The 13,488-nt window shown below is 35.7% G+C and overlaps 1 protein-coding gene across 6 annotated transcripts in view; it reads right to left on the bottom strand.

Moving 5' to 3' along the window:
- The window catches only part of ARHGAP39 (Rho GTPase activating protein 39), a 350,961-nt gene that overhangs the window by 104,129 nt on the left and 233,344 nt on the right, over positions 1 to 13,488 (bottom strand). For all 6 annotated transcript variants that reach the window (XM_074202986.1, XM_074202985.1, XM_074202989.1 and 3 more), the window contains one exon: positions 10,764 to 10,847. In XM_074202986.1, coding sequence (XP_074059087.1) covers positions 10,764 to 10,847 — 84 coding nt within the window. The remainder of the gene's footprint in view (positions 1 to 10,763; positions 10,848 to 13,488) is intronic.

Below are 13,488 nucleotides of genomic sequence, written 5' to 3'. Positions count from 1 at the left end.
TCCTTATGAATAAAATGAAGGGATTAGACTATCTGGCTTTTAAGGTCCTTTCAGACCAGATCTAAATCTGTGATCCTATCAATGAACACATTCTGCAAGATTATCTTGATAGAGGGAAAGTAGTACAATGAATAGATAGAGCAAAGGGCTTGGTGTCAGAAAGCTCTTAGTTCAGTTAAGGACAGACAGATGCTAAATATCTATGTGACTCCGGGCAAGTCATTTTAATGCTATTTTCCCTCGTTTCCTTACCTGTAATATTGGATAATAACAGCATCAATCTCCCAGGGTTGTTGTCAAGATCAAATGAGAGGGGGCAGCTAGGTGGCACACTGGATAGAGCACCAGCCTGGGAGTCAGGAGTACCTGAGTTCAAATGAGGCCTCAGACACTTAATAATTACCCAGCTGTGTGGCCTTGGGCAAGCCACTTAACCCCATTTGCCTTGCAAAAAAACTTAAAAAAAAAAAGAGAATATTTCTAAAGCATTTAGCACAGTACTAGCACCTACAACGCCTGATCTATATAAAGGATTATACCCTTCTCTCTCCCAAGGGTTACTAGATTGAGAAACATTAAAGATATAGGGCTGACAAACCACAGCCTTGTGACCTGTGACACAGCTACTTGGCCCTAAAAAAAACCATGCTTATTAAATGTGCAGATGACAATCACAAAAAAGAATAGGTAGTAGATTGGACACTTATACCATGGTTTGAGACTCCTGCTTATAGATTATTTTTAGCTTATGTTTTAGCAAAGTATTTGACAATTCATTATGTTAATTTTTTTAAATTTATTTAAGGCAATGGGATAAAGTGACTTGCCCAAGGTCACACAGTGAGGCAATTATTAATTATCTGAGATTTGAACTCAGGTACTCCTGATTCTAGAGCTGGTGCTCTATCCACTGCATCACCTAGCTGCCTGCCCCCCCCCCCCATTTTGGTATTCTTAGAAAAGAGTTGAAGTCACACTATTATGAAAGATGGTATAGAACAATTTGGTGAAATCGAAACAGCTCAAAATAGGGCTTCTAGGTAGCATAGTGGCTAGTGCCCAGCCTAGAATCAGGGAAAAACTCAATCTTCCTGAGTTCAAATCTAATCTCAGACATTTTTTTACTGTCCGACCATGGGCACGTCATTTAACACTGTCACAATTTCCTCATCTATAAAATGAGCTGGAAAAGGAAATGGCAAATTTCTCCAGTATCTTTGCCAAGAACATCCCAAATGAAGTTGTATAGAGTCAGACACAATCAAAAAACATCTGAACAACAATAAACAACTTCAATAGTCAGATCTAAAGAATAATCATTAATAGTTCGATATCAGCTTCAGAGGATGTGTCCAGGGCTGCCTTCCAGGGATGTAATTAATGACTTGTATAAACGCATAGATGGCATGCTTATTAAACACGCAGATGACAAACACATGAAAGAAACTCTTAGATGACTGGCTATATATACATAATGGGAAGGAATTTAAACCTCAAGAATATTAGTCAACAATATACCACATTTGACTTTAGGCTACTTTAACAGAGGTGTAGAGATTAGGATTAGAGAGAGGAAAATTCCATTGTACTCTACCATGGATCACACCTGAAGCAGAGTGTAAATGTCCTGGTGGCACATTTTAGGAAGGAAATGGATATGCAAGTTCTCTGGATGACTCCCATCCCTAGAATGCTCTCCCTTCCTTATCTCTGCCTATTGGCTTCCCTAACTTCCTCCAATTCCAAATAAAATCCCATCTTCTACAGGATGCCTGTCCCAACCCTGCTTAATTTTAGTACCTTTCCTCCATTCATTATTTACTATTTATCCTGTCCGTGACTTGTTTGTATATATTATTTGTTCTCTTCCCCTAACCCTAATTTCTTCCCCATTAGATTGTGACTTCCCAGTCCTTAGGACAATATTTGGCACATAATAGACACTTTAAAAATGTTTATTGATAGTGACTGATATGACTGACTGATAGGGTAGACAGTGTTCAAAGGGAAACCGATATAGTGGAGGACCTTGAATCAACCAATCAATCTATCTGCCTGCCTACCTGCCTGCCTGTCTATCTATCTATTTATCTATCTAGAAATTCTTTGAAGGAACTGGGAACTGAGAAGAGACAACTTGGGATCATAGAATCATAGATCAAAGAAGATGGAAATATGATTATTTTTATTAAAATATTTGATGAGTTGTCATATAGATTACTTAAATTCCTAAAGTAAATTTAAGTTTGATGTAAGTAAAAAAGTTCCTAACAATTAGAGCTGTGCAAAAGTAGAATGGGCTGCTCCTGAGAGGGAGCAGCTACTTGAATTCTCTCTCTCTCTCTCTCTCTGTTTTTTTTGCAAGGTAAATGGGGTTAAGTGGCTTGTCCAAGGCTACACAGCTAGGTAATTATTAAGTGTCTGAGACCGGATTTGAACCCAGGTACTCCTGACTCCAGGGCTGGTGCTTTATCCACTGTGCCACCTAGCCAGCCCACTACATGAGTTCTTAAACAACACCTGTAAGACTATTTGCGTGTAGAAGGTTTTTCAGATATTGGTTGGATTGGATAGGCACTGGTCCTACTCAATATCCTACTCAATTCTGAAAGTTTTTGATACTTAGTATAGTCCTGGTGATAGACTATTTGTTTGATGCCCAAGAATTAACTTTGCTAATAGTGGAGATATTCACCTTTAGAGGAAAGGTGATGATTAATTTTTCAGGTCACAGAAATGCATAGAACTACTAAGGCACAGAGGGGTTGGGATCAGCAGTCATGGGGGAGGCCCCCATACTGGACTATATTTGAATATGTCACCTTATCAGAAGCTCCTTGAAGACTTAAATTGAAAGTAGATATTAATTCTTTCCTTGTAAGTACCTGAAACATAACATATTATAAATGCTTATTAATTGATTTATAAGAATGAAGTCATGGATCTTTGAAGAACTGAAATAGATTATTTGAAGAATTAGTGATCCTCCTGCTTCTTAAAAAACGTGTGCCAATATAACTGATTCTACTACACTGTGAGGTCCAGGTTCAAATAGAATTTAGTGATTTTAAAAAATGAATAAAATTAAAATATCAATCAAATATTTAGTAAGCACCAAATATTCTAAGTGCTTGAGGAAGATGGACAAAGAATTAAAATTTGTTATTAACTAATATTAACAGATTTTACTTCTATAGTATCTTAAGATTTACAAAGTACATTCCTCACAATAACTTTCTGAGATAGGTGAAGAAACTATTATTCTTATTTTACAAGATGAAGAAACAGAAGTCCAAAGAGATAAACAATTTAGTTGGTAATGGCTCAAATATCATACTCTAATACTTTGGACTCCAATAGAATCTTTATACTTATTACACCATCTCTGACCTCTTTCCTGCATATGATGAAGAACTCCACATATCAATCTAGGAGGCAGAGAACAAAATTTCTCTCAATTTCATTAGACAACCTTCCTCTTCAAGCACAGAAGTTATATCATCTTGATAAGAATTCCAACCACTTTATAAGAAATATCTTCCCATAAAGCCCTAATTCTGGGCAGGCTAGAGCAAGCAGACTTCCTGGGGTTCCAGGTGGGCAGTTTTATCAGAGTCAAGGAAGTCTGTGTGGGGCAAAACCTGTTAAAGTCTGGGAATGGCAAGCATGTCTTTTCTGAACACCTCAGCCCCTCAAAAATCCTGGCAAGCTCTTGGTATCCTGACAAGTGGATTTTATAGATGTGGATAGTTAATTGGTTTCCTGAAGAGCAAACTGGCTATTTTTATGAGTACTTTGAAATTTGGCTGTTCCCTCTGTATCTGTCATGACTCAATCAAACTAAAATGATTTGTATAAAATGGAAAATAAGAATGTCCCAATTAAAAGATACCATCTGAAGATTAGGGGGCTCATAACCTGATGAAGCAACTCATTTCACTTTTGGATAGTTCTATTAAGAATGTTTCTATATGTTGATCTGAAATCTGCCTCACTATAAATTTCAACCATTGCTTTTGACTGGGAAAAAAATTTTATTTCCTTATGAAAGTTCTTCAGATTCTTGAGGACACTGACTGAATTCAAGACAATAATTATTAAACATTTACTCTGTGCTAGATGGTCAACATGGTACAGTGGATAGACAACCTTCAAACCAAGAAGACCTGGATTCAGATGCTGCCTCTAATAATGGGCAATTTATTAACTCTTTTTTTTTGTTTTTTTTAGGTTTTTGCAAGGCAAACGGGGTTAAGTGGCTTGCCCAAGGCCACGCAGCTAGGTAATTATTAAGTGTCTGAAACCAGATTTGAACCCAGGTACTCCTGACTCCAAGGCCGGTGCTTTATCCACTGCGCCACCTAGCCGCCCCAATTTATTAACTCTTTAGGCATCACTCTGAGACAAAAAGGTAGCAGAGGAGATGCTGACATGCATGAGTAGAGGAGTTCCTCATTCTAGAGCCCTAGACCAATGAAATCACAGGCCCAAATCCTAGTCACTGCTACTTTGCTAAGCATGAGGAACTGGAAATATAGACACAAAGACTTTTTTATTAGAAAAGTATGCCATTATCTCCCCATCCTTAAAAAAAAAAAATTCCTCAGGAGCAGATAAGTGGCACAGTGGATGGAGTACTGGCACTGAAGCCAGGAGGACTTGAGTTCAAATCTGACCTTGGGCAAGTCACTTAACCCCATTGCCTTTCAAAAACAAAAACTAAAAAAAAAAATCCTCACTGACTTCAACCATCTCTGCTAATTATCATTCCACATCTCTTCTTCTTGGCTAAATTTGAGAAGGCCATCTACAACTGATATCTCTACTTCCTTTCCTGCTTTCCTCTCATTCCATTCTGAACTCTCATAATCTGACCCCTGTTCTCATTACTAATATGAAATTGCTCTCTCCAAAGTTCCCAGTGATATTTTAATATCTAAATCTAATGTTTTTTCCCTCAGATTTTCCATTCTTCTTGACACCTCTAAAGCCTCTGACACTGCCAATCACCATCTTCTTCTGGATACAATCTTTCTTCCCTCAGTTTTTCTAACTTCCCTCAATTGCTCTTTTGTGTTTCTCTTCCTGACTTAAAAATTCCTTCTCAGTCTTTGCTGACTCTTGCTCTATCATGTCTATCAAGTATGAGCATGTACTCCAAAGTTCTGGGCACTGGATTGCATTAACTCTTGTCTTGAACTTTGTTGGTTTTAAAAAGACAAACAAAAAAACCTTTCTTTTAGTACTTTTATCTTGTTCTTTAAATATTTTTTAGAATTCACTTGTAAAGCTTTCTGGTTCAGTGTTTTGCTTTGGGAGTTCATTTATGATTTGTTACATTTCTATCTCTGAGATGAGGTCATTTATGTTCTTTATTTCATATTCTGTTAACCTAGGTATTTTATACTTGTGTAAATATTCATTTAATTGATCAGTTCAGTAGGCATATAGTTGGGTTAAAAGAATTTCTAATAGCATCTTTTATTTTCTCTTCATTTGTTGTGAATATTCCTTGTCCATTTGTGGTATTTATAATATAATTAACAGCTTATCTTTTTTCTTAGTTAAAAAAGTCCATTTAAAAAAAATCAATAATTCTTAGAGGAAGAACCAAGATGATGGAGGAAAAGCAGTAACTTGTGTGAGTTCTCCCATATTCCCCTCCAACTTTTTATCATACCTCAAAATGAATTCTGGAGTGGCAGAACCCACAAAAGGATGGAGTGAAACAATTTTCCAGTCCAAAATAACTTAGAAGGAGAGGTGAAAGGGGAATGTATTTCAATGAATGTCTGAATAAGCCAGCAGGAGGCTAGTCCTAGCACAAATCAGCAACCAAGGCCCTGCAGTACTGGTACAGCAGGCAAGTGGCCAGACCTGGTAGCCCTAGATCAGGCCTAGCAACTCTTTTTTTTTTTTAGATTTTTTTCAAGGCAATGGGGTTAAGTGGCTTGCCCAAGGCCACACGGCTAGGTAATTATTAAGTGTCTGAGATTGGATTTGAACCCAGGTACTCCTGACTCCAAGGCTGGTGCTCTATTCATTGAGCCCCCTAACCACCCCAGGCCTAAGCAACTCTTAACATGGCAGGAGAGTCATCAGATTCTGGTGCAGCAAGCTAGGGGCTATACCCACAGTCCCTGGTACAAAAGAAGCTTGGGACAGTGCCCCTGTTCTTCAAGAACTCAACTTTAAAAGTCATGAAATAGGCTGGAAAATGAGCAAAAACAAATAAACAAAAAACCCAATATGTATTTATATTTTACATTCTTGGACTCAAAGATCATTGCAAATGGTGTCTGTAGTTATGAAATTAAAAGATGTTTACTCCTTGGAGGGAAGGTTACAGCAAATCTGGAAAGCACTCTAAAAAGCAGAGACATTACCTTGCCAACAAAGGTTCATATAGTCAAAGCTATGTTTTGTTTGCTTTTTTCAGTAGCAATATATGGCTGTGAGAGTTGGGCTGCAAAGAAAGCTAATGGTGCAGAATCAACACCTTTGAATTGTGGTGATGGGGAAGACTTTTGAGAGTCCCCTGGACAGCAAAGATATCAAATCAGTCAATACTTCCAGAAATTAATGCAGACTATTTATTGGAAGGACAAATATTAAGTTGATATTTAAATACTTTTGATTACATAATGAGAAGACAGGATTCATTGGCAAAGACTCTGACACTGGGAAATATTGAAGGCGAAAGGGCATGGAAGAAGATGAGACATATAGTGTTATGGAACATGAGTTTGGACAGAGTTCAGGAGATAGTGGAAGATAGGAGGACCTGATATGGTATGGTCCATAGGGTCATGAAGAGTTGGACACAACTAAACAACTAAACAACAACATACCCTCCATCTTGTCTGTGTTCTACTACAGATTCTCTGGAGAGGAACTACATAACATGAAGGGGAACCTTGTTTTATTTTTTAAAACATGTTGTAAGAAACAGAAAACTGTCTACTTGTAATTTTTTACTCTCAATTAAATAAATGGCTCACATTTTTCAATTATACATTTTCTGGATGGTTCCAAATCTTACAAGATTAAATAGGCTGCAATCTACTTACATCTCCCATTAATATCTTACTTGCCTGTTGGGTCACTTTTTTTTTTCAGGTTTTCGCAAGGCAAATGGGGTTAAGTGGCTTGCCCAAGGCCACACAGCTAGGTAATTATTAAGTGTCTGAGACTGGATTTGAACCCAGGTACTCCTGACTCCAGGGCCAGTGCTCTATCTACTGCACCACCTAGCTGCCCCACTTTCTTTTTTTTTGAATGCTATTTTTTAATTATATACAAAAATAGTTTTCAATATTCATTTTTTATAAGTTTTTGAATTCTCCCCTCTCCATGACAGAAAGCAATCTGATATAGGTTATGGATATGTAGTCATGTTTAACAGATTTCCATATTGATGATGAAGTTTGTCCTTTTTCTTTTTCCAACATTTTAACATTTTATTTGTTTTCCAAATATATACAATAGTAATATGTACTCATCATTTTTTGCAAGGCTCTGAATTCTACAATTTTTCCCCTTCCTCCCTTCCCTACCCCCCCCGAAGGTTGTCTGACAGTCTCTACATTGTTTCCATGCCATACACTGATGTAAATTGAATGTTATAAGAGTAAACATAAGAATAAACATAACCCCCCCCCCCAAGAAGATGAGAAACCTCAACAATAGAGAGATAAAAAAACTTGTACCTCAGTCTGTGTTCAGATTCCAATGGCTCTGTCTCTGGGGTGAGTTGCTTTCTTTATCATAAGTCCACCAGAGAAGTTGCTTCAATATTTTTCCTTCAGTTGCTATTACTAGCTGTACCTCCAGTCTATTTCGCCCCACTCTCATTTATTCTCTCTCTCTCCTTTCATCCCAACCCTGTCCAAAAGTGTGTTGAATCTGAGTACCCTCTCCCTCGATCTTCCCTCTCTTCTATAGATCACCTTCCCTCCTCCCCATTCTCCCTTATCCTGTCCCATTCTTCTCATTTTTCTCTAGGGTAAGATAGATTTCCTCACCCTATTAAGTGTGTATGTCATTTCCTCCCTGAGCCATTTCCGATGAGAATGAAGGCTCACTCATTCCTCTTTGCCTTCCCACCCCCTCCACTCCATTGAAAAAAGCTTTTTCTTGACTCTTATGTGAAATCTCTCAACTTCTTCTTCATCTCCTTTTCCTTCCCAGTACTTTCCCCCATCACCCATTAACTCCATCCCTTTACCACATCATACCATTATATTCCACTCCTTCCTATGTCCTGTCTTTATATGCTCCTTCTAACAGCTCTTATAAATGAGAAAGTTCATATGAGTTATCAATATCTTCTTCCCATGAAGGAATACAAACAGTTCAACATCATCAAGTTTCTCATAGTTAGTCCCTCTCTTCCACTCCCTCTGTGGTTCACCAGAGTCCTGTATTTGGAAATCAAACGTTCTGTTCATCTCTGGTCGTCTCAATAGTAAAGTCTAAAAATCCTGTTTCATTGAAAGTCCATCTTTTTACCTGAAAGAGGATGTTCAGTTTTGCTAAATAGTTGATTCTCGGTTGTAAACCGTTGGGTCACTTTCAACTAGATTTAGTCAGAGATCATAATGATTCACACCATATAGTATCACCAGGGAAACACTGATATTAAAAAAAATTAAATGATACTGAACAATCCTAACATTAACAGAGAAATATTTTATTTCTCTTGAATGCTAGCATTGATGAAAAGCTGATTTAATTATAGGTAGGAAAGGCAGTAGGTGATCATAGAGATTCTGGAAAGCATGACTAAGCATTACACTTTTAAAATTTAATTAGGGTTTTATATCAAAACATTTTTTAAAAGTTTAATTTTTGGGGGTGACTAGGTGGCCCAGTGGATAGAGTACAGGCCCTGGAGTCAGGAGTACCTGAGTTCAAATCTGGCCTCAGACACTTAATAATTACCTAGCTGTGTGGCCTTGGGCAAGCCACTTAACCCCACTGCCTTGAAAAAAAAAACCTAAGAAAAGTGGTAATTTTTTCTTTTGTCTTTATGTAAAAAGCAGTGCCCTTATTTTAAGCCTCTTTATAATAAAATAAAATATGCAAAATACAGTGTCCTCAATCTGTATATACCACATTTCATTTTTACACCACCACCATTCCCTTAATCTTTATTGAGAGGAAGGAGAAACATTCCATAATGATTTTTCTGGGAATGAGATTGCTCACTACAAATAACTTACCTGGGTATTTTCAAGGGTTTTTCAGGTAGATAATTTGGTTTCTTTTCTGGTATGACTCATTTTAAATGATATCCATATTCAGGAAAAAACATCTATCCTAACTGTATAATTTATAAGCAGGGTCTTTTTTTTTTTTGTCCAAATAGTACAAAAGAGAGGACAGAGGGGAAAAAATTTGAAAATGTATATGTCAACAAGTTAGAAAGAGATTCCTAATGCAGAATTAACTGAGCTATAAAAGACAGAAAAGTAGGGAGTAGGGTTTACATATAAAGGAGGAGTTGACAGAAAAAAACTGGTCAAATAATTCTCAATAGCAGAAAGTAGGTATTAACATCAACACGAAATTGGGAGGTTACTGTTTGAAGTAGCTCCTGAGATAGGAACAGTCATTTCTAAGTTACTAGCCACTTGTGAGAAAATCTTTCTAAGTTATGTGTTAGTAATTCAGAAAAAAGTCTAAAAAATGTTCTCCATAATGTTAAAGCTAGCATAATATAGTAAGTAGAGGGCTTAAATTGGAGCCAATGAAACCTAGATTCAAACTTCATCTCACACATTAGATCTTAGGCAAGTCACTTCACCTCCCTGGGTCTCCTCATTTGTAAATTAAGAAGACTGAACTTTTTAAGATTCTTTCCCCTCTAAATCTATGATCCTATGACCTGTTATGACCACTGTCAAAGGTAACAATTTTAGGATTCCTTGAAGATAACCAAACCAGTTGAGGGTGCAAGTTCAACTGTTTATTTGAGGCAGTCAAGTAACAGTAGAGCAAAGTTAAATGATTTACCCAAGTTCATACAGCTAATTAGTGTCTGAGATTGGATTTGAATTCAGGTCTTCCTTTCTTCCAAATGCCAATAATACAATAATATACTGATTTTACCACCCCTCTCAAAGCAATTATACTTGCCTCATAAGCATCACTGTTTGTCCTAGTTAGCATATAGTAGTGAGAAAAAAAGGGCAAGCTAGATGGTGAAATCAAAAGATTGTCAAGCTTTAAAAAAAAATTGTCAAGCTTAAGAGTCAAGAAGACCTTCTTTTCTAAAAGAGTTCAAAAGTGACCTCAAGTCACTTCACCCTGTTTGTCTTAATTTTCCCCATCTATAAATTTCAGCAGAGATAAGAATAGGTAAGTAGAGTTAAGAATAAAAGGCAAGAAAAGAAGTATCAAAAGAAATCAGAGATTAAAAAGTGAATATACAAAAATAACAGGGAAGAAAAAATATTAATAGAATTTGATTGGTATATATAAGATTAGATAGTAGATGAAAGGGGAAAAACAGGTATAACTGAGATTAATGAATTTAGATTAAAGATTAGACATTAATGCTAAACATTAAGACATCTTCAAGAAGAGTTTCTTTTAGGAGTCTAGCAATCATTTAGTCAAAGATGGAGAACTTTATCTTAGATGTTTCAGAACTCAAGGTCTCCCTTAACCTCCCACATCTCAAAATGCATTGAAGAGAACTCCTCTTTCTTTCCTAGTAAAAGACAATTATCAAAAACATGGAAATAAATATTCACTACCTATAATGAAGAAGTTGGCCTTCCGCATTGTAATCACGATAAATCTCATAGTCCTTCTCAAGAAATACTCCTGATGGGGAAGAACTGAAACAGAGCAAAGAGGAAAAACATATTAGATTGAACAAAAGCAATTTCAATATATGACAAGTCATTCTATTTTTGAGTTTCACATTTATTTAAGAGTATATACATGTATATATGTTGGGAGCTCCAAAACATTACTCACTGAGACCCCAATCTAAATAGGATCCTCTGTGGTCATCTAGTTCTAAATGAAGTCTTTGCTTTTGGGTTTTGTTTTATTCAATATCAATTCATATAAGACTTCCCGTATTTATTTGAATTTTCAAATTCATTTTTTACAAAACAGTTATATTCTTTTACACTTCCATATAACAATTTGTTTGGTGAATCTTGCAAATGACAGAAATATAGTTTTTTCTTGAGTGCTTTGCTCTTGCAAATAACACTGCTAGGGATATTCTTAAATAGATTTCCCCTTCTCCTCTACTGCTTTTTGGGTGGTGATGGAGAATCAATTAAGGATTACACTTTCGCAACTTGTATGGATTCAGAAAGCTGGATAATGAATTCTAGCTTTTTCATATATGAATGTGTATGTGTGTATAAAATCTGAGTTAACTGAGGTATGTCATTATTTTTTAAAATTAATTTTGTTTTATTTAAGGCCCACATTCTCTTTTTACTTTTCCCTTCTCCCTCTATCCTCCACTGAGAAAACAAAATATATTACAAATATGTAAAGTCAAGCCAAACAAATTCTTGAATTGATCATGGCCCTGATGGCAGTGACTAAAATCCCAGCAAATTCTCCAGGGATTTTAAAAGGATGGCCAAAGTAGGAAGGTTTACAGTAGTAATATAGCACAGAGGAAAAACTCCCTTAAACTGATATCTGACTTAGTGGAAGTTAAGATTCAGGTTAAAAAAGCTTTAGTTTTAAGAATCTTATTTGCTGTACAATATTTATAGTACTGTAGATTTCATTTATTATGAAAAGTGAATAATGTCTGAAATAAATTTTTTTTATTTTGCAAGGCAATGGAAGTAAGTGACTTGCCCAAGGTCACAAAACTAAGTAATTATTAAGTGTCTAAGACCAGCTTTGAATTCAGGTCCTCCTGATTCCAGGGCAAGTACTCTATCCACTGTGCCACCTAGCAACCCCCGAAGTCAATTAAAAAAATTCAAAAAATTAGTAAAAAAGGTCACAGAATTCTAGAGTATTACTAACAAAAAATGTTGTTTTGTATGTTACCAATTTTACTTTGTGTACTTCAATTTATGGTTAGTTTATTAGGAAGAGTGCATATTTTCAGAATTCTAGCTCTAGAGAAGGATAATTTTTGATAACTGAGGGAATTTCTCATAGGCTCAATGAATCAATATTCATATTTTTACATTCATGTCATTTTCTAGAAATGTTACCTTTTGAAAGCTGAGGATTGACTATAGTTCCCAAATGTTTTCCAGAATAGCTGGACCAGGTCACAGATCCTCTAACAGTGCATTAATGTAGTTATTTTCCCATAGTCCCTCTATAATTTATCATTTTATTTTTTGATCAACTTAGTCAATCTGATGGTTGTGAGATGGTACCTCAGAGATATTTTGATTTGCATTTTGTTAATTATTAGTGATTTAGAACATTTTTCTATGACTTGATGAATTTGGATATCTTCCTCTGAAAATCATCTATTCATATCCTTTGACAGTTAACAAGTGGGGAATGGTTTTTACTCTTACAAATCTGACTCAGTTCCCTTTAAAAGTTAGAAATGAAATGAGAACTTTACCAGAGAAACCTGTTACAAAGATTTCCTCTCCCTCTACCAATTTACTCTACTAATTTTTTAATTTAATTTAATTTAATTTATATTTTATTTTAGGTTTTTTTGCAAGGCAAATGGGGTTAAGTGGCTTGCCCAAGGCCACACAGCTAGGTAATTATTAAGTGTCTGAGACCGGATTTGAACCCAGGTACTCCTGACTCCAAGGCCGGCGCTTTATCCACTACGCCACCTAGCTGCCCCTACTCATTTTATTTTATCTGAATTAGTTTTACTGCTACACAATTTGAAAAAATTTTATGTAATCAAATTGTCCACTTTACCTCCCTTATTTGGTAATGAACTCTCTATCTTTAGATCTAACAAATTATTTCTTCCATGTTCCACTAATTTCTTTATGATATTAACTATTATAGCTAAATCACATGTGCGTTTTAGAGTTTATCTTGGCAAATGGCATGAGATTTTGGTTTACCTGGTTTCTGTCAGGCTGCGATAAATTTTTCTCATTAGTTTTTGTCAAATATTAAGTTTTTACCCTGATAGCTGTAAATCTTTGGGTTTATCAAATATTAGGTTACTTATGCTCATTTTCTTCTGTTTATGACATACTTAATCCTTTTACTGAAAATAACCTCTCTATTTCTTATCCAAGTTATTTTGATGATTATAGCTTTGAATTATAGTTTGATATCAGGTACTGCTAGGTCCTTCCTTCCCATGGCTTTTTAACTAATTTTCTTGATGTTCTTGACCTTTATTATTCCTCAAATGAATTTTGTTACTATTTTTATAGTTCTTTAAAATAATCCTTTAATATAATAATCCTTTAATACTTTGAGTAGTATAGTATTGAATTAGTAACTTAATTTGGGTAATACTATTTTTATTATATTAGCTGAGTCAATGAGCAA

Source organism: Macrotis lagotis, chromosome X (assembly GCF_037893015.1).
Source record: "Macrotis lagotis isolate mMagLag1 chromosome X, bilby.v1.9.chrom.fasta, whole genome shotgun sequence".
Taxonomy (NCBI): domain Eukaryota; kingdom Metazoa; phylum Chordata; class Mammalia; order Peramelemorphia; family Peramelidae; genus Macrotis; species Macrotis lagotis.
Note: the sequence above shows the minus strand (reverse complement) of the source record. Positions and strands in the feature narration are given on the sequence as shown.